Source organism: Mustela lutreola, chromosome 11 (genome assembly GCF_030435805.1).
Source record: "Mustela lutreola isolate mMusLut2 chromosome 11, mMusLut2.pri, whole genome shotgun sequence".
In the NCBI taxonomy this organism is placed as follows: Eukaryota; Metazoa; Chordata; class Mammalia; order Carnivora; family Mustelidae; genus Mustela; species Mustela lutreola.
Genome location: NC_081300.1, coordinates 8,676,250 through 8,698,621, shown reverse-complemented (window position 1 = coordinate 8,698,621; position 22,372 = coordinate 8,676,250). Strand labels below are relative to the sequence as shown.

The following is a 22,372-nucleotide window of genomic DNA, read 5'->3' as shown; positions in this document are numbered from 1 at the left end:
AATTAAAAATGATATAAGTACAACTTTTCTTTGGAGAAGTACCATTTTTCCTGGGCTGATACTGCAAGGTTAATTGAAATTTTCTATAATGGCAAAACCTTCAAAAATCCTCTTTTTAGTAAGATTTCATAGAAGCCTTGAAAGAAAAGTCCAGCTTCCTGAGCTGAGTCTTGAAAAATCAGTAGAATTTAGATAGTTGTTGAGAAGCAAAAAGATCATTCTCCTTTGCAGTAATAGTTGAAACAGAGTTTTGAGGCATGAATTAATATGAAACAAGGAAGGTGAGGGGTGAACCTCACTGGAGAAGAAAAGAAATGCACCACTGTGAGTAGCAGACGTTGTGTTCAAGAGTGAGACAAAGTTGTGAGGTGCAAAACTATATACTCTGAATACACAGAGTAATTTTGTCCCTATATATTGTACAGTGGGGGCAGCTGGGCATTTCTGAAGCGATGGGGAGCACTTATTCCTCTTCTCTTTGTCGTCATCATCATCACCACCACCGCACTGCCAGCAAATGATAGCATATCCTATGCGTAAGATCATTTACATACTTATCTATAATTTTGATAGTTGCAGAATAGAATGAACTTCATTTTACATATCTTAATTTTACACGTGAAGAAATTTGATGTTCAGAAATGTTAAATGATTTCTCTAAAGCCACAGATAGACTAAGTTCTGGAGCAAAGATTCCAAATAATGTCTTTCTGCCTCCAGAGCTATTTCCACTCCACTCCACTGGTATTTTGGAATGTAAGTCTGGCAGAAGTTAAGCAGAGTGGTTTGGGATGGCACTGGGGTAATAGAGTGCAGGGAAGAGACGGTGAGACAGCGCCGTAAACCCGAGCTAGTCCTAGTTCTCTCGCGTGACCCGTTCTTACCTGTGGGAATAGAGTGAAGAAATTGAAAATAAGCAGTTTTTATATCTAATATTGGCTGTTCTCACATTCAATTCATGCTTTCCTCTCTTTTATTTCCTTGAACGTCGTATTCAAAGATGTCTTTTGATTTCTCAGAGGAAATTTAACCACTGATTTTCATCAGATATCACGTATTCATAAAAAAATGCGTGCGGTCACTGGAATTGATATTGGGAACACATTGGGATTCTTTCATTTCTTTTTGATGTGTGATATGAATGAATGCTTAGTGATCACACCTTCTTAAAATCATGGAAAGACTCAACTGTTATCAAAGGAAAGGATCATGTAAGTTTTATTTGAATGGGTGAAGAACATATATAAAATTTATGTTGCTAATAGATTATGTAGAGTGCGGTATGTCTGTAGTAAAAAGAATATACCCCATTTAACATTTTTACTCCTATATCTAACCTTAAACATATTTTACTTTTCTCTAAATAGGTGCTTTATAAAAAATATATATTATAATTATATACGTGTGTGTGTGTGTGTGTGTGTGTGTATAAAATAGTGTCTATGCTATCATTTTACAAATGTACTACCTACTGTTTTACAAGTTTATTGTCATTTAAGTAGGTTTTACTGGCCTTTTTGTCATATGCCCAAACAGATGAAGGTAGTTGAAATGTAAAGACCCATTCCTTTAAATTATCATTACTAAAACAACAAGTACATATGTCAGTTCAAATCCTGTCATCATCAGTGACTTTAAGACATTTCATTTTAATTAAACAGGTCTAGGCTGTATTCCATGATTTTATAGATGGCCTTTTGCATACTCAGGGCCTGGTCCGCAGTTTGGTCCTCAGTGCCCTGGTTGGCTGTAGATGCACAATTGTTATCAAGTGGGCTAAAGGGAAACTGGGCATCTTATTGGAGGGAAGCAGCCCATCAAAGAAAGGTGGGTTGTGCTCAATGCCATTCCATTAAAGTCATAGCTCTGCAGATTACTGATATTTTCATATAAGTAAATATCTGGGTGATTTATGTATGATGATATTTGCTAAGAGTTACTGTTATATATAGAAAAGATGAAAGGATATTTGATGTTAAAAACTAATAGAAGCAATTTTTGGTAGTTGAAAATAGAAGGACCCTTTTGAATAAAAAACATGTTCATTGCAGAGCTTATAAATGGTATCTTATAATCCTTGTCTTCAATTTGTAGAATTAAGGCTCCCCCCCCGCCAAAAAAAAAGATAGTAGTTCTAGAGCACTTCCACATCAGAGGCAGACCCACCAGGGCAGAATGAGGAGCTGTACTCAGTGAGGTAGGAGGGAACTGCGAGAGAAGAATCTTCCAGAAGCTAAGTAAATGAGTCATTCTGGAAAGGTGAAATGGTCAGTTATATAATATGCTGCTGATTGGTCAAGGAAAATACGACTTAACTGTTAATTAGATTTTGCAATACAGAAGTCATTGATTTCCTGTTTTTGTAGAGATCTAGGTTTGAAAACTGATAGAATGAGTTCGAGAGAATGAGATGAGTGAAAATATCTTTTAAAGATTTCTACTTAAAAAAATGCCAGATAAAAGTGATGGCCCCTGGATGGGGATCAAGGTGATTTCTGGTTTTCAGGCCGTAGATATTATAGCATTTCCATTTGCTGATGAGAATGATTTAGGAAGGAGTTTAATTTGGTTAGGTAGGACAGAGAGGACTGTATTTGTGTTTGCAGGAGCAAAGTCTCTTAGTTAGAGGGGATTTGGATGGAACATACAAATGGGAAGTTTGACCTGTGGGCACGGATGAGAAGGGGAAAGTCAGTTGACAGGGGAAATGTAGTAAGGTTGAGTTGGCAGTACTCAGGGCTTATTTGATATCCAGAGTCAAGAATTGAAGTGAGTCCTGAAACCGAACAGTGTTTTCTCAGAGTATTAGCAGGTGCTCAGATGCATTTGTAGAGCAGGCAGATAGTTGGATGCCAACCAGAATTGGAGTTTTCTAGACAAGTAAGGTTAAGAGAATACCATTCTAACTGAGGGTACTTTGTTAATAGTGGAGCTTGGAAAAGGGAGGGCAGCGTCGATATACAGTAGGTGGTCAATAGAAGGCAATGAAGTCAATTAATAGGACATCCAAGTTGAGTCAAAGCGGAGGATTTTAGGGACAATAGGATAAGGTAATCAGAAAGGTGCTTAACATTGAAATGGGAAGACATGCTAGTAGGGGAATGGTGCCTAGGCTGTATACCAGCCAGTAGGTGGGTGAGGTAAAACTATTGCAATTATTAGGAAATGAGAGATGGGAATATTATAAGGATATTGCTTGTGAAAATATTTTGGACATTAAATTAGTTTTTAATCCCTAAAAACATTCCATTACCTAACCAATTAGTACCATAATTGGTTTTACTAGATACATCTTATTTTTTATTAATAATTTTTTTTAAAAAATTTATTTAAGTATGAAAAACTACTCCTGTTACAAAATACATGGAAAAACACAATATTTTATGTATGGATTTTATTATGGCAGAAGATAAATATCCACAACTAAACACTAATTTTAATACCTATTCCCATACTGAGACTCTAATTTTGTTAATAATTTCATCCACTTACCTTGCTATTTTTTTTTAACATATCCATCACCTCATACAGTTACCAACTTAAAATTTTTTAACTAAAGCATAGTTGACACATAATACTAAATTAGGTTCAGGTTCAGAACATAGTGATTCAACAATTCTATACGTTTTGAAGTGCTCACCGTGATAAGTATATTACAGTATTATTGATTATATCCCCTATGTTGTCTTTGCTATTTTTAATGATGTTTTGGTTGATCTTACAGAGTACTGTATGTTAGAAGAATCTTCAGGAAAGGATAAGGTATAGACAGAATTTTTTACATCTAACAAATTGTAAACTCATGATTTTTCTAGATATTTATTATTTTGCCAATATTTTGGATAAAAATTTAGTTATAGTTATTAATGATATTCAGAAACATGAATCAATAATATTGTTCTTGGGCTTTAGTTCATAATAAAACTGATATTTTAATAACTATATATATTTTAGTATGTAATAATTATTTTTGTCCAAAAGCCCTTGCTGTCTAAACAACTTCAAACAAATGGGGTTTCTTTTAAAGCTTAGATGAGAATGTTGAACAGTCCTATCCAGTGTTTCAAATGATAACCATTTTACTTGGATGTGATTACTGCAGCTTCTTCATTATGTGACCAGGTGGCAGAGAATGAAAATGTCCTGTTCATTTATATCTGAATGGCAGCCATAGCTCTGATGTGTGTTTAAATTATCGATAGAATGCATTTAAACATATATTTGTAAAGTCATTAGCAGTCATCTTCATTTGAAGCATAGATAGGAAGCCTCTCTAAAATAGGGAGAAATTTGGTGAGAATACACTGAACACATTTGGAAAAATCAAAACAAAGTTTTCTATTTCTGTAAAATTCTCTTTGAAAAAGAAAAACACTTAAATTTCTTTTGGATGTTCTAGAGTAGAGGTTTCCAACAGAAATAGAACTCAAGCAACATTTGCAACTTAAAGTTACATTTTAAAAATTAAAAAAATAGGGGTGCCTATGTGGCTCAGTGGGTTAAGCCTCTGGTTTTGGCTTAGATCATGATCTCAGGGTCCTGGGATCTAGCCCAGCATTGGGCTCTGCTCATCAGGGAGCCTGCTTCCTCCTCTGTCTCTGCCTGCCTCTCTGCCTACTTGTGATCTCTCTCTCTGTCAAATAAATGAATAAAATCTTCAGGAAAAAGAAAAAAAAAATTTAAAGTTAAAATTAAAAAAATAAATGTGACATTGATTTGAATAATATTTTTTACTTAGCTCAGTATCTTTATTAAAATCTTAAAATATAATCAATATAAAGTTAATGAGATAGTCTACATTTTTTTTTTTTTCCACACTGTCCCTGATTTAGACTTAGAGTGCATCTCAGCTCAGACTACCTTCACTTCAAAAGTTTACTTGATCCATCAGGCTTGTGACTGACCTATTAGCACAAGCTCTAGTGCTTCCGAATAGAAACAATTGCTCAGTGCTCTCTCAGCAAGTGTAGGTCATGTTGAAGGCATTACATTTATCTCCTCGTTGCAAATGAAGATATGTGTTCAAGTGACCATTCTAAGGAGGAGATTTACCCCAGGTTTTCTGATTCTGAATCCAGTGTTCTCCGATTTCTGCTCTACCATTCTGATGACGGTTATGTTGATGTATTTATGTTACATTGATTCTGAGCAGTGTGTAAAATATGGTGACATCTGGAAATTACTGGTATGAATATATTCTCCCTTTGCTCTAATTTTAAAAAATCTAATTACTGTGAAAAGTAAGCAGTAATGAAAATGATCAGCCCAATTCTAGGATTCCACACATTTCTTAGAGTTTTTTTTTTCTTTTTTAAATAAATTAAATGAAAAATCCAAATCTGGTAGAGCAGAGAGATAGAAAAAAGTAAAAATAGAGGCTCATAGGAAGACTTAACACTGTGGCATTATAGGGATTATTTGAGAAAGAGTTGAAATATTTATATGACTGGGAGGGTAAATAAGAAAATAGCAACTTTTCAGAAATACAGGAGTTTAATCTGGTCTTCAGCTTTGTGCAGTTCTCCATGCACATGTCTTACATTTTCTATTTTAGGGGCTGGAAATTCAGATCTCTTGAGAAATGTAAACACTGGCTCTTCACTTCCTGTTGTTTTGATGTTTTTAATCCAGTTTCTGGTCTTGACTAAGGGAGTAAAACACTATGCCTACATTACAAAGAGGTGAAAACTGATTTCAGATCCATTAGCAATTTGCTAGGAAAGAACTCTGCTTTATATTTAAATTGCTTTTCTCTTTAGTTTTACTTTTCTTTCATGCCAAAGGACAAAACCCCAAATATCAACACTTACAAAGATGATTGGTGGGGCGCCTGGGGGACTCAAGTCAGTTAAGTGCCTGCTTTTGGTTCAGGTCATGATCCCAGGGTCCTTGGATTAAATCCCACATCAGGCTCCCTGCTCAGCAGGGAGTCTGCTTCTCCCTCTCCCTCTGCTTCTCCCCACTGTTCATGCTCTCTCTCTCAAAAAAAAAAAAAAAAAAAAAAAATCTTTAAAAGATTTTTATTTATTAGAGAGAAAGCACACAAGCTGGGGAGAGGAGCAGAGGGAGAAGCAGACCCCTTACTGAGTAAGGATCCCTATGCGGGACTTGATGCTAGGCATTTGGGATCATAACCTGAGCCAAAGGCAGCTGCTTAATGGACTGAGCCACCCAGGTGCCCTCCAAAATAAATAAAATCTTAAAAAAAAAAGATGATTGGAGACTCTATATCTAAACAGAGTACAAAGACATTTTGGCTAAAATGTAGAATGTATGAACAGGAAAATGTTTCATTAGCATGTATAGTAACTGTTATAGTAAGTGTTCTTCAAATCAAAATCTAACATTAACACTTTTTGATATTTCGTGTTTTAAGATAATACATGAAATTTTCCCAGTGAAATCAAGATTTTGGGTTTCATTAGTTTGAGGTAATTTAAGTATTATACAACCACCAGATTTTTTTTTTTTTTTCTGGAGAAGGTATTTTCCTCCAGATAATATATCTGAAAGTTAATCACTTGTTTTATTTTACAAAATATATAATTGATATCAATTTAATCTTAGGAGAGTCCATAGAAATGTAACAAGACTATAATCTCATGCAAGTAACTAGGATAAAAAGTCAGCCTTTTCTCTAAACACCAATGTATTATCAATTGCTGTTCTGATAATTTGTGGTCATATATATGTATATATTACCATTTCTCTTTTTGTTATAACAAAAAAGCATTCAGTTTCAAACAATTCCATTGTTTCTCCTTTGCTTTTTTATATTATTTTATTTCATTTTTTCTGAGTATTAGTATCTTCCTTACCAAGAGAAAATAATTGGTTTAGTAGCTTTATAATACTTTTTATGGGAAGGTGGTACTGTACATGGGTATGTTTTAATTATATACAAAGTCAGCTTTACATATCTGTTTTGTATTTTTTCCATGTATGTCACAAGAGATACGATATACTTTCTGGAACATATGCTATTCCTATTCAGAGGTAGATAGCCTTGTGATTTCAAAATAGATTAATCATGTATTTTAAGAAAAAAAACATAATTATGAACCTTGGGTAGGTCCATATTCACTAATAATTTTATTTTTTCAACTTGCTCTGCAATCACATTCATAACGACTTATAATTCAAGGACTAAGTCTGACCTGCAGAAATTTGGAGAATTCAAGGACTTAAATGAGCTCTTGCGGTACGACACTTTGAACACATTGCCATGGGTGGGTGGAGGCAGCTGGTTTCCTGTTTAAAATATTTTTGAGAAGTTTTAGAAAGTTTAGTTCATTCTCAGCCCAGAGTTCCTTCATAAAAGAAGAGTTGAACATGTGTAAATATTTATATTTGGAAGATTAATCAGGAATATGTGATTAAACTCCAAAAACTGGGTTAGTTTGTGTTAGAGTTTAGGCAGTTCTGTTATATTCAGTTCTTAGAACATGTTCAAAATAATTTCTTTGGATTCTTTCATATCAAAATTTTGGTTCCATTTTAAGATGTGAAAAATCTTGATAATTTGCTGCAAGTGAATCTTTGAAGGAAAAAACCTAATATATACTTGAGTTTCTGTGAGTCAGATTTCACATGTAATCACAATCTGATTTCCATGAGAACATTTATATATCTATTTTTAAAGATTTTATTTATTTATTATTCATTTAAAGAGAGAGAGCACTAGCAGAGAGGGGCAGAGGGAGAAGGAGAGAGTATCTTAAGCAGGCTCTAAGCTCAACACCGCACCCACCACAGGGCTTGATGACCCTGAGATAATGACCTGAGCCAAAAATCAAGAATTGGATGCTTAACGGATAGAGCCACTCAGGCACCTTGAGAACAGACATTTAAATCCATTTATTTCCTAATGTACCTTCAGAGCCCGAGAACAGTGTGCCTGACACACAGGAGAAATTCAGTAAATACTTGTCCATGGAATGCATCAAATCTCAAAAGCTAAGAAATGTTTATCCTTAGTCTATGTTAGGAACATGCAGAAACGAATAGACATTATTATATACACATATGTGTTGTTTTAATAAAGTGATTATCAAAATACACTGTTATATATGCATTTCCTGGTTTTGTCTTTTATTTTGCCTTTGTTTCACATGAGTTGCTGAAAAGATTTTAAAACCCTAAAGTAGCTGAAAATTGAAATAAATATGGGTACTTTTAAAAGATTAAAAATACTCTTGTTAAATTAATTAAACAAAGAGGCCATTAGACTGATGTCACTCTAATGCTATGGTGACCTACATAAACCAAAATCTAAGCTGTAAGGTTAAAGAGATTGAAACTAAAGGTCAGCCAATCACAAACAGCCAACTAAGCTTTAAGCTATAATCAATCATTAATTTCCTTACATTGCTTCTGCCTTTTATCTGCAAAAGCCTTTCCCTGGGGCACCTGGGTGGCTCAGTGGGTTATAAAGCCTCTGCCTTTGGCTCAGGTCATGATCCCAGGGTCTTGGGATCAAGTCCTGCATCAGGCTCTCTGCTCAGCAGGGAGCCTGTTTCCTCCTCTCTCTCTCTCTGTCTGCCTCTCTGCCTACTTGTGATCTCTGTCTGTCAAATAAATAAATAAAATCTTAAAAAAAAAAAAAAGTCTTTCCCTGAGCTCCTATGGGTAAAGAGCTCCAAACCACTTCTAGTTTAGAGCTGTCCCAATTTGAGTCAAGTATTTTTTCAAATTTTTAAAATTTTTAATATGCCCCAGTTTATCTTTTAAACTTGCATAATTACCCCCTGCTCGCTTTTGGTTATGTGAATTGGAGTTTGCATAACAATTTTTCAGTCCAATGTAGTGTGACAGGGAGGTTTGCAAGAGTCTTCATCTTTGAATAGGGGGCTTTATGTAAAGGGATGCTGATTTAAACAACAACAAAAAAACCCAGTAGGGCCAAAAATTTGTAAAGAGATAGTAAGCAATGTTTTTCACTTGGATTTCTTAGCTCTACCTTTGTTTTATCAACGAAGGAAGTCATTTGTAAACCTCAGTGAAGAACTTTCATAAATGGACAGTCATTTGCATCAACACACTCAGCGGGTGGTAAACCCCCATTCACAGTGTCACTATGAATCACACATATGACTTCCATCTGATTAAAATAACATGCAGGGGCGCCTGGGTGACTCAGTCTGTTAAACTTCTGCCTTCTGCTCAGGCCCTGAGATGGAGCCCTGAGTTGGGTTCACTGCTCAGGGGAGCGCATGCTTCTCCCTCTCCCTCTGCTGCTCCCCTTGCTTGTGTTCCCTGTCTCTTTCTCTGCCAAATAGATAAATAAAATCTTAAAAAATTAAATAAATAAAAATGCAATAACAAAAAACCCCAAGTATTTGATTCGCAGTTCTAGAATGTCAGAAAAAAAAAAAATTTCTCCCAATCTGCCTTAACAAATCTTGAAAATAAAGTCTTTACTGTTAGTTTCGTAGTCTGCATTGCTTTTGAATGCTTCCAGGGTATTCTCTGGGTATTGGTAAATTTATTGATTTTTCTCTTCTCTTCTCTTCTTTTTTTTTTTTTAATGTCTTAATTTAATTTTAGTTTTTTCAGTGTTCCAAGATTCATTGTTTTGCTTCTTTTCTTTCTTTCTTTCTTTCTTTTTTTTTTTTTTTTTTGAGAGAGGGACTCTATTTTGAAGAATTTTCTTAATTAGGAAGTCTAAATATAAAATCATACAGAACTTCCATGAAAAATATCAAGAAAACAGTTTTCTTACTCGAATTGGTAAGCTTTAAGAAAGTTATTGATTTAGGGCGAGGCACAGGAGTTTTGAAAGGGATAGCAAGGTGATTAAGTGATTGAAAGGTGGAAGGTTTTGTGGAAGGTTGGAACAGGAGAGAGAGCAGGGATGACAGGTGATGATCTTGGTGTTCTGTGAAGCGTGAAGGACAGCAGTCTGCCTCCCATGGGAAGGAGAAAAGCCGAGTTAAAAGAGTGACTGTCTGGAGCTAGAGGAAACAAATACCAGACTGACTTCGGATTTAAAGCACTGGCCACGTTCACTTAAATCAGAAGATGATATCACCAAATGTGGGTATCTTTTGTTACCCGTGTTGGAAATGCAATAGATTTTCCTGCTGACACAGAATGCAGTAGAACTCCCATGAAGTAGAAGCATAAATATACTTAGAGTGTTCGATTTTCATTATTGCATGATCAGTGCTTCATCTTTTATCGTTAAACACTGTTATAAGTCCTGGTTGAGTTTACAGAAAGGAAAATCAGCTTTTCATATCTCTATTAGGAAGTTCCAGTATTTTATTTATTTATTTATTTATAAGATTTATGTATTTATTTAGAGAGAAAGAAAACAAGCATGCCAGCTGGAGGAGGGCAGAGGGAAAGGGAAAGAATCCTCAAACAGACCCTCTGCTGAGCTCAGAGCCCCACGAGGGTCTCAGTCCCACCAGGGTGTCAGCTCATGAGATCAGGACTTGAGCCAAAATCAAGAGTTGGCCACCCAATTGACTGAGCCACCCAGGCACTCCCAGAAGTTTCAGTATTTTAATAAGAAAATATATTTGAATCATTTTATTTAGAAAGATTCAAAATCCACATCACATTAATATGTCAAATAGTCTTTGTTCTACTTTATGAAAAGTGTTAAGTTTTTTAAAAATGTATTCTGTGACAAATTTTAAATGTTAACCAAATGATTTATTTCAGAAGATATTTCTCTTTTATATTCTCTGAACTTTATAATCATGTAGAAACTGTGGCTCTGTGTGATCTCTTGATGATGGACGTTATAAAGCAGTAGAAAACAACTGTCTGTGGTGGTTCATTTTAAGTAATAGGAAAGCATTTGAAAAAACATCGTAATGAGTTTGAGTAGCTTCTTTGTATGTTAGGGTTAAATATATGTATAGCATAAATTATATCTGTTACATGTTGAGTATTAATTGAGTAGGTTGATACTTTGAATTAATCAAGAGGAAGAAAAAGAAATCTAGAATTTAGTGAATATTTAAGAATTATCTATTTTTAAAATACAGAACATACATATTTAGTTCAAATTGAAACTTCTGCATTTTTTGTGAAAGAAATATTCTCTCTGAAGAATTAATATAAGAATAGAGCCTTGATACCCAAAGGAAGCTGAGTTATTTTGGTAATCCAGGACTAAAAGCTTGGCTAGAATAAGAAGTGCAATCTCCAGGTATGCAAGAACAGGAAGCCTGGGGAGGCTGGAGTGGAAAGACGAAGGGAGACCAGCAGGTAAGGCTGGTGTCGCTCCCGTAAGGATCCGGGATTTAATCCTGAGAAGAACAGGAAAGCAAATTAAGGTTTTTCAGCAAAGATGAAATAATCAGATTAAAAATGCAAAAATATCTCTGCAGTTGGTGAGTGGTGAACAGCATTGGAAGGGAGAACTGCTGGTACTCTTTTCCAGGAACCTGAGTGAGGGGGCTATCTTTGGACTCAGGTGGCTGAGAAGGAGAAAAGTAGCCGTAGATTAGAAACTTCCTTGACGGTGAAATGAACAGGGCCTGGTAATTGATTGGAAATAGGGGATGATGAAGAAGGATCAGTAAAGGAAGTTTAAATTTTTGGCTTACACAAACTGAGAGGATAGTGGTGATATTGATTAATGGGAAAAAATGGAGGAAAGCCGGTTAATCTTCACAAGAGTAAGAAATAGAGGCATTCCCTAAACTCCCTGAAGTAGCAAAATTCATGTTTTCTGTTTCCACGTAAACACAAACACACACAGCAAATAACTCTTTGCATTTCCAACAGACCTGAGGATTCCACATGAAGAAAATAAGATTAATTTTTTAAGGCCCAATGGACATGCATAAACATAATTGCATGCACATGGATTTTGGCAGTTGTAAGCTCTTTTAATTGAATGGTTCAGTTGGTTTCCTCTAGATTCATTAATTGAGTATCTTCTATCTTCTAGTTCCCTCTAGGTTCATTAATTGAGTATCTTCTATATTCTAGTCACTGTGAACACAAAGATAAAAAGCAAGTTGCAGAAGCTCATAGAAGCTCATAGCCTGATGGTAGAAACGATTATTAAAATTACTATGTGATGTCATAAATCCAGAATAAGATAATTAACTAGAGCATGGGGCCACAGATAAAAAAGGAGCGAACTGAGCAGGAAACTTAGTTTAGACACATCATTTTTCTCAGTTAGCCATCCTCCCCCCCCACCCCCATTATATGCTCAGATACCACACACAGCCCCACACATGCGTGTGTGTGTGTGCATACACACACACACACACACACAAATTACTAAATTGAACTGTATTTGGGTTTTCAAATAGTTTCTACACCAACATCCTTTTATAGGCACAAAATCTGTTCTTTTTAAGACTGTGTAACTCATATATTATAAGTGTAAGCTAAGAGTTGATGACAGGACCAGAGTAGAGTAATAGAACAGCTTTGCTTTTAATGTATGTGAGCCCTTTATATGTGAATTGTGCATCCTGTTTGGACAGGAACCAAGGAAACATCAGTTTGAGTTGTTTATTTCAGTGTATCATTTCATGGTTCCCATAGCTTCAGATAATTTGGAAGTGGGTTTGTTTACATTCCTCTATCTTCTTCTTTGTTTTTTCCTTAAGTGCTTTGCTTTCTAAGTTGTATTAATCTCATTTTTTCTCGATTTCATTTTAGCAGATATTTTATTGCCCAAAGGAGGGATAGAAAATAGAATAAACTGTTTAAAGAGCTGATTATCAGGATTTTATCTGCTATCTTCACCGAAAACTTGGTACTGGTAATAAGAAAAGTGTGAACATTGGTTTTATATTCTATATTTTAGTTTTAGTCATAAATTCATGATATGCAGAAAGGGAATCTTATATAGTAAAAAGAGTCATAACATAATAGTTAACCCTATCGAATGTCAGCACTGTGCCTGGATCTCTACGTAGTACAGCATTGCAATCGCAAAGCAAACTGATGAAGTAGGTCTCATCACTCCATGTTTATTGTTCAGACTTATCTGGAAAAGTTGACTTCTCCAAGATCTCACACCTGTTGGGAGGTTATATCAACCTCCTTTGCAGGATACCCTCCTTCCAATTTCTTCTCACCTTTTGGAGTAACAAGAGAAAGTACAGAAGTTTTCTTCAAAAAGCTAATAGCTATTGTAAAATCAGGAATAATGGCTAAAAGCAGCAGTAAATAGTTCAGAGATGTTTGACTAACGTTGAGGTATAACATATGGGAAAGAAAATGCTTTTATATTCAAGTTAACTTGTTATAGTAACAAGATGTGCTTGCCTGCTCTGTTGTTTTACCTTATGATAGTGTATTTAAGCTAGAACAGTCCCAAAGTAATCAGAATACTTTCTTATTCACTGTTTAGGGGAAAAAAAAAAAAAAAAAAAAACTATCTTCAGTTTATTTTATTTTTTTTAACTTGTAGGAATATCTGCTGTTTTAAAATGTTACTTTTTTTTAAAAATTTCAGATTTTTTATTTTATGAAATGTTTAATTGACTTACGATATTTGAGAGTTCTTCTGAGTTGTGCAGATTACTTTAAAGCATAGTAGAAATTTGAATATTGGTTTGTTTTCTAGATTTTATGCAACAGAACTTAGTGGGAGACTTGAGACTCTGAGGTCAGATCTTTTATGCTGCCAAAGATTGTTAGAAATTTAAAAGTAGATCTGGCTTTTGTAAATATAATGAGAAAGTGGAATTCAACATTTGAATCTAGTCTTCCAAAATATCAAGTTACTTTCTTTTTTCTTTTTTCCATTTTAATTTAAGCATTTGAAGAGCAAAATAATTTTCTTTATTCTTTTTTTATGTGTCCCAAATTTTTGAAAATGGAAATATGTTCAAAGAAGTTAGAAGTGGTTGGGTTTGTCTCCTACCATGCCCACCCCCCACTACAATTTGTTTTAGTCCTCATTATTTTGAGGCAAGCCCAGATAATCTTGTTGGTTATCTATCTAAATTAAACATTTTTATAAATGCAAGAAAGATAATGGTAAATGGAGACATTATCAAGCATATGATCATAGTTTTTGTGTGTGTGGGTGTTTATGGGAAACAGGACAATTGGCTCTTTTGTCATGAAACTTAAGGGCCTTACAAACCATTTGTTTACTGTGACTCAAGCCGTCATTTCCATTAAGAGGAGAGATATTTGGTAATGAAATTCTGATAACCCAACTTAACTCTTTTAATAAGCTTTGATTTCATGTAACAAAGAAACATCCTGAGAATTTAATCTAGGTGATTGCATAAGTAAAGCATGAATCAAATAGTATATTATGTTAGGTTTCCTTGCATTAAAGAGACATGAGTAGAGAAAGAAAACATTTTAATTATATTATATGAACAAATTTCATCAAGCTTTTTGTTGAGTTAAGCAGTGAATTAACTGGATTTTTTTTTGTTTTCTGCCCATTCAAAATCCACATAATAAACTATTTCAGTACAACTAATTGGGAATCATTTCTTTTAAGCGAGGTATTGTCCTTTCAGGGAATATATTTCCTTTCAAGCAGAGCTGATCTACAGTTTGCTGACAGCTGTGAGCTACATGAGCTAGTCGTGTCACCGTGTTCTCCCCATCCTGTGACCAAAGACACTGATACGTTTTTCTCTACCGCAAGCAGAGGGATAATTTCCCTTCTTCTGTGCTGTCCCTGTGCGTCCATTAGAATACACACTACAACATATTGTGATAACACTCCCTGTATCCTGTGTATTCTGACACCTAATCCAAAAGCTTCTTCAGGGCTAGAAATCTGGGTAGATGTAGTATTTGGAAAGACAGCCTGGCAACTGGCTGTTTCCTTATTATCTAAATGATGAGGCTCATCAGTGTTGGCTTCCTGTAAAGTGAGCAGGTTGTGAACATAGCTGCTCAAAGGATTTTTAAAAAGGACACACCCATGTAGCCACCACCCAGATCAAATAATAGACCCTTGTTAGCATTCTAGAAGCCTCCCTCAGGCCTTCTCCCAGTCATAGCCTTTCTAACTAAGGGTAAACACTATCAATCTCTGTCATGAAGAGTAGCTTGGCCTCTTCTTGAACTCGTTATAAATGGGATCATCCAAAAGGTATCATTTTGTACCAGCTCCTTTCACTCATCATTATGTATAGGAGATGTATCACTCTGCAGCGCCAGAGCACCCATTTTTATTGTTCTACAGTTTTCTATCCATGACTATAATGAACTTTCTGTATCTATTTTTAGTTTATGGAAAATGGACAGTTTTAGTTTTGAGCTATTAGGAATAATGCTACTGTGAAAATTCTTATGGGTAGTGGCTTTACATTGAATTCCCTTGATAACTGATGATGTAAGAACATTTTATATGTTTAGTGACTGAAGATCATCTTTCATGAAGTATATTTAAACATATCTGGCATGTTATTAAAAAATCATGTTAGATTTTTCTTGAAAATTTCTGATAATTCTTTATACATCCTAGACTTGAATCCGTAGTAGGTATACATATGGCCAAGGGCTTCTCCCATGCAGTTGTTTGCATTTACATTTTGGGAACAGTATCTTCTCATGAACAGAAATTCTTAGTTTATTAATAAAGTTCAGTGTACAAACATTCACCCTAATGCTTGTTATCCTGTTTGCTTTCTACAAGGTAATGAGAGATTTTTAATTAACTTTTTTTTTTGTCAGTTCTCTAATGGAAGTGAACTTTTTATATGGTGTGATATAGCAATTAGTTCCATATGGATATATGGTTGACTAGCACCCTTTGTTGAAAAAAGGAAAAATAATTTCTCATACTGAACTGTCATAAATCAGGTACCATTGACATGAGGGTCTGTATTTGGACTGTGTTCTCTTACGTTAGTCTATTTGTCTCTCCTTGTGCCAAAACTTCATTGTTCTAATTATTGTAGCTTTATATTGTTTTCATATCCAGTCATATAATTCCTTTTGTTCTTCTTTAACATTTTCTTGGCATTTTTCACTATTGACATTTACAAAGGAATGTGTAGAATCGACTTGCCAGTTTCCACCAAATCAATCTTCTTGGTTTTTGAGTGGGATTACATTGAATCTGTAGGTCGATTTGGGGAAATGTCATCTTTCAATCTTAAGCTTTCCAATCCATAATCATGACAATAGCCCTTCATTTATTTAGATATTATTTAGTTTCTTTCAATAATGTATTGTGGATTATAGAACATATGTTTACCTATCTTCTGTGATATCCCTAGCCATTTTGATATATTTAATGCAATTATAAAATGACATTGTTTTAAAAATTTTATATTTGATGTGTATTTGTTTCTAGAACATAGAAATACATGTGATTGTGTATGTTGACTTTATATTGAATAATGTTTCTAATTTCACTTACTGGTCCTAAAGGTGAATTGATTTGAATTTTTACTACATACTACAAGCTTGTTACAGTATAGTTTTATTTCTTCCTTTCTACTCCTGTTTAATTTTCTTTTCACTTACTGTATAATACTGGGTGGTAGTAATAGCAGGTACCCCTTTCCTGTTTTCCATTTGGGGGAGAAGCTTTCAATAATATATTTTTAAGGATTATTGCTTTAGGTTTTCTGTGGATAACTATTATCATATGACATATTTTCCTTTTTGTATTTGATTTGCTTTGGTTTTTAAATCATAAACTGCTTTGAATTTTATCAAATGCTCTTATTTATTGAAATTCTTCTCCATTTTATTAGCATGGTTTATTAAATAAATTGCAGTAGTTGATAAGCAGACGCTAAACCAAAGTTATGTCCCTGGAATATATTCAACTTCTTTATGATATATTAATCTTTTTAATCACTAGGTTTTTCTTGCTAATGTGTCTATGTATGTTTTTATATTGATGTTAGTGGGAAATATTTGTCATAAAGTTCTTGTCAGGTCTTGGTATGATGGTTGTTTTGACTTCACAAAATTAATGGGGGTGTGTTCACTCATTGTCTTTTATCTAGAAGTGTAAAAAATTAGTATCATTTCTATATATGAAAATATTATCTTTATAAATTCTTTATAAATAATCTTTGCTGGATTCTAGAGACACTTTTAAATATCTCTCATTCATTTACTCTTTCATTCAACCACAAATATTTGCTTAATGTTTACTTTAACTCACACACTGACCTGGCCCCTGGGGATGGAATGATGAGTGAAAACAAACATGGTCCTTACTCACACTGAGCTCACAGCTTAATGGTAATTACAGAGAGCAATCAAATAATTTTAAAACATGGACCAAACTCTGTTAAACATTTCTGAAGAAAGGGTACAAGTTCAGAATTCGCAGTAAGTGGAGGCTTTTGGAGGCTTCCTAAGGAAGCTAACAGTCAGAAATTGATCAGTTAATTCACCTTCTCTTACTTGAACTGACATCTAATTCTTGTGGTTAGAATGCTGCTACTGAGAATAACTGTTGGTCAAGTGTGCTTTATTTTCCATGTTTTGTAGCAGATTTCCCAAAGTAAAGGAGTTTGGTAATCCAGGAGCAAATTCATGTCCTTCACTGTAACTGAATATCTGGCATAAAAACTGCATATTTAAGTCAAGAAAGGAAAACACTGACAATAAATGAGCCTCACTGGGCTCTTAATAGCAATGACTAAAATAAATACTTGCTGCCTTTCTTAAATTCGGTGTAGTCATTTCTCCTACCTTTTTTTTATCAGTGTTTGTATTTTCTAGGTAGTTGCATTTTATATACTTTTTTCTGTCTTAAATTTCCTAAATATGGTATTTATATGTTATATTAACTGTGATTACACTGGAAATTAGCTAATGCAGTACAAAGGCATGCCAAACAGGCAACAAGATGATATGCACAATTTGTTGGAAAGGTCTTTTTTTTTTTTAAGATTTATTTATTTATTTTAAAAAGAGAGAACATCAGGGATGGGGAAGAGGGAGAATCCTGAAGCAGACTCCGCACGGAGCACAGAGCCCATCCTGGGGCTCAATCCCAGGACCCTGAGATCATGACCTAGCAGAAATCAAGAATCGGCTGCTTAATGAACTTGAGTCACCCAGTACCCCACAAAGTTTTTGTTTTTGTTTTTGGATATCATATATATTTATTGTAGAAAATGTAGGACATGCAGATGAACTAAAAGGAATTACCCATTTTTCTACCATTTAGAAACCACTTACAGTATTTTGCTAATATTTACCCCAGACCTCTTATTATGCATAATTTACCTTTCTTACTTTTGTTTTTATTTTTTGTTAACTCCCACTTTATTTTAAATTTTTTAAATTTTATTGTGTTATTATGTTATTAAAATTTTATTATGTTATGTTAGTCATCATTAGTTTTTGAGCAAAGTTCTTTATTTAAAAATTATTTCTTAGGGAAAGTATCAATAGTATTTAACTAGTAAGTTAAATTAATTTAAAAAAATTAAAATACCCAGTATGTCATTTTGAATAAAGAGTATAAATATTATGTAATGTAACTTTAAGTAAATATAAAATAAAATATCTAAAAATAATTTCAGAATTCCCTTAGGTGACAACAGCCAAATAGTTGCAAGATTTGTATTATTCTTTTTGGAACATAAATGAATTTGGAGGTTTTGTTAAATACACTGTCAAGTTTCACTTTAAACTAGTAACTTGTAAAACTGTGAAATCAGAGCCCATTCTAAATGTCACAGGAATTGCTTTAGAAGTTTTCTAACAACAATGGAATTTTTTATTGTTTAAAACAGAAATTTTACAGATGTAAACGGATTAATGTTTAATGTATCAAACTGATATCTTTGTTTGAAATAAGGAATTTTAAAATATGATTTCTAATTACATTCCTGAAATAGATTTAAGTGAAAGAACAGTAGCCAGGAAAATGAAAATACTAGCATGTGCACATTGTCACTCTAATAGTAGAGAAGAGCCAGACTAAAGTGGTATTATAAATACTTGGAAATCTTTTCTGTTAGACCAGAGACTGTGCAGTTACAATTAATAAAATTTATCTGTAACATTAAAAAGTTAGAACAGTTTTTTCTGAGGAATTTGTCTGTCGTACATAGACCCACTCTCACACATCTACATCTGCACTCGGAATAAGTAGAAAATGGGCATAGAAAGATAAATACAATCAAATATACTATTTGGGTTATGGTGAAAAGTGAAAAGACTCAAATATGTGAAATGCTTAAGAAAATGTTTGATAATTGCTCTCACTCTGTCTCTGGATTTCACTATAGATACCAAACTCTTCAGTTTATCATCATCTGATTTACAGAAATTATTCTTATATCAAAGATGATAAATATTACAAAATATATTAGTTGTTAAGCACTGAAAATACATGTTATCCTCAAATTGATTTCAATTCATAAAACTAAAAATCAGATTTCAATGCCACTTTGTGTTCAAAATAAGCACTACTAAACTTAAATAAGGTGCTAGCTATTTGCATGGACAGCTTTTCTTATACTATTGTAATTTGCATTGAAAAATGGGAAAGAAGAAGTCTAAATAATTTGTAGAGCAATTTTCATTTTTCAAAAGCAAAACAATATCTTGATTTTAATTGTAAAATTTCTTTTTAATAAATTTAGCATTTATTAGAATGTCAAAATGTACAAATGAGCATGCCCATTTTTATATATAGCTATAGAGAAAAATCCTATTTGTTGAGTTACCTAATTATAGGTAGTCATGTGCTCTTGAGAAACATTTTAGGAAAGTAAATCTGTACTCTATTTACTTTTTAAGTTATTAAAGGCATTGTTTCATGTCAGTTTATATTTCCTGATACTATTACCCTTCAAAGGGCCAACTTATACCAGTGAAAACCCAGAATATTTTTCCCTTGTTGGTTTTTTATTTCCCAGATGTCAGCAGAGGCAAAAAATAGATTTTTCTGAAAATTAACATTTTTTTGGTGAAAACTTCAGTCTTTTAGTTATTTTAAAGTAATTTGTAAAGAAACTTTTCTCTGCTGTCAAACCAATATCAGAATTTTAGAGAAATTACTAATAAATGGAAGCTGTCTGTAGACTCTAAAATTGTTTTGGGATTTCAATCAGCTTAAATAAAATAAGCAAAAACAATAAAAGGTAATTATGTTCATTTGTGGCCATCCTCCTGATTACACATCTCGTTTGCTTGGTCTGTGATGCCTTTCTTCCTTTTTGGATTAGTCTCATAATGTTCTTCCTATAGACTAATGGCGTGAGTACCTGTCCTTTGTGATAAGCTTCAAAAAGACCAGCTAGTTTTACCTTAGGTCAACACAAGTAAATTAAACAAGATAATGTAATATTTCATACATTTGATTCCCTGAATAGAATGTATCTTTAGTGTGTGTGCTCTTTACATTTTAAGATCATCTGAAGCTACACCATAAAATTGACTTACTTTAATCCTATGATTGGCATTTTGGATTGAGATTTACTGTTTCTGATTCCCTCATTTTATAATCACTTTAGTAAAGTCAGTTAGCCTGACTTTAATTGGTCAGTTTTAACAATTTATTTCTTAAGTATTGACACTTTTGTGTGAGGTTGGAGTAAATTGTGATGGATAGCAATGATAATTGATAATTTGAGGAAGTGCTTTTTTGTAGTCATATGCTGCCTTTCTGTTTTGCTGCACAACAAATTATACCAGCATTTAGTGGTTTAAAACAGTATTTATTGTCTCACAGTTTGTGTGGGTTAGGAATCCAGGTGTGGCTTAGTTGGGTGTCTGAAGGGGATGTAATGAAAGTGTCTACCAGGGCTAGAGTGATCTTTAGGCTCAACTTGGGGTGGATGTGCTTCCAAGTTTCCTCAGAATAGTGTGGGCAGGATTTAATTTTTTATAAGCTGTTAGTTTCTTGACTTAGTTCCTGAGCCTCTCTACAGGACAGCTTATGAAATGGCTCTTGGCTTCATCAGAGTGATCACCAAAAGGGCAGTTGACAGAGTGCTGCCAAGATGGAAGTCACACTCTTTTCATAACCTAACTTCAGAAATGATGCTTTTCATTCTGGCAATGTCATATTCACTAGAAGCCGATCACTAGGGCCAGCCTCAATGAACAGGAGGGAATTACACAAGGTTGTGAATACTAAAAGTTGGGGATAACTGGAGGACATTGTAGAGATGTGCCCACTATACTCTTTTTATAATAATGTAAAAACTTGATATGTACATTGGGAGGAAACATTCTGAACTGTTTTTCTTACCGTTCTACCCAATTTCCTAGGCTTTAGGAATCCTTTGAAGCCATAGAACAAAACATAGTTATGTGGCTTGAAGTCACGGCCCTAATCTTGCTTTTTATTGGCATTTATTTTTTATTAGCAATACCCAAAATGATCACATCATTACTTAGCCACTATCTATAACTGAAATCTAAGGATAAGAGTTAAAATGAAAAAAATTATATGCTATAATGTTCACATTATTTCCACAAGGATGTGGCACATTTTCAAGTGGTGAAAGAAAAGAACTAAAAATCATATATCTGGTGAAATGACTCTTCAGGAAATAAAGGGAAATATAGAGACCAGTTGAAGAGAAACTACCCTTAAAAGAAGTTCTTCAAACAGAAATAAAATGATAAAAGAAAGAATCTTGGTACACCAGAATACAAGGACAATCAAATGCCACAAATATGATTACATATAATAGAATATTTTATCCTCATAAATTTTATAAATCACATTTGATAATTGAAAGAAGAATCACAGAACTATCTTATATTAAAGAAAGTGATATTTAAGAATGGAGCAGGTACAAGCACCTATAAGGAAGTAAGTTTTCCTCATTTCACTCAAAGTGGTGAAATATTGATTTCAATTGACTCTGATGTCACATTTGTATATTTTAATTCCCCGGGCAACAAGTTTGAAAACTATACAAAGCGATACACTCAAAAACTTTTTAAGTGTATCAGGCAGACAATATCTTTAAAAATGCTCAAGTGATCTGCATGAAAGGAAAAGAAAAAAGTGTGACAAAAATGAATGAAGTAAGGGAAACAGAAAACATAGTAATATGGCCAATATAAGCTCTAGCATATCAGTAATTATCTTAAATGTAAATGGCATAATTTCACCAATTAAAAGACAGAGATTAGCAGGGTGGATGAAACAAAAGAACAAACAAAACAAACAAAAACTAGAGAGGTAGAAAACCATAAAGAAACCCTTAACTATAGAGAACAAACTGAGGGTCACTGGAGAGGAGGCAGGTGGGGGATGGGTTAAATCGGCGATGGCTATTAAGGAGTGTGCTTTTGATGAATACCAGGTGTGGTAAGTGAATGATAAATCACTAAATTCTACTCCTGAAACTAATATTATATTGTATTGTTAACCAACTAGAATTTAAATAAAAACTTGAATAATAAATAAAAAATTTAATAAAATTTTTTTTAAATGAGCAAAGTATATGCAATTAACAAGAAACTC

General features: G+C 33.8%; 1 protein-coding gene across 11 annotated transcripts in view; it reads left to right on the top strand.

Annotated features, from left to right (window-relative positions):
• Positions 1-22,372, top strand: part of CCDC102B (coiled-coil domain containing 102B) — a 320,660-nt gene that overhangs the window by 58,703 nt on the left and 239,585 nt on the right. For 4 of the 11 annotated variants that reach the window (XM_059140055.1, XM_059140066.1, XM_059140056.1 and 1 more), the window contains exon 2: positions 426-536. The exons of the other annotated variants lie outside the window; for them this stretch is intronic. In XM_059140055.1, coding sequence (XP_058996038.1) covers positions 426-536 — 111 coding nt within the window. The remainder of the gene's footprint in view (positions 1-425; positions 537-22,372) is intronic. 11 annotated transcript variants of the gene reach the window in all.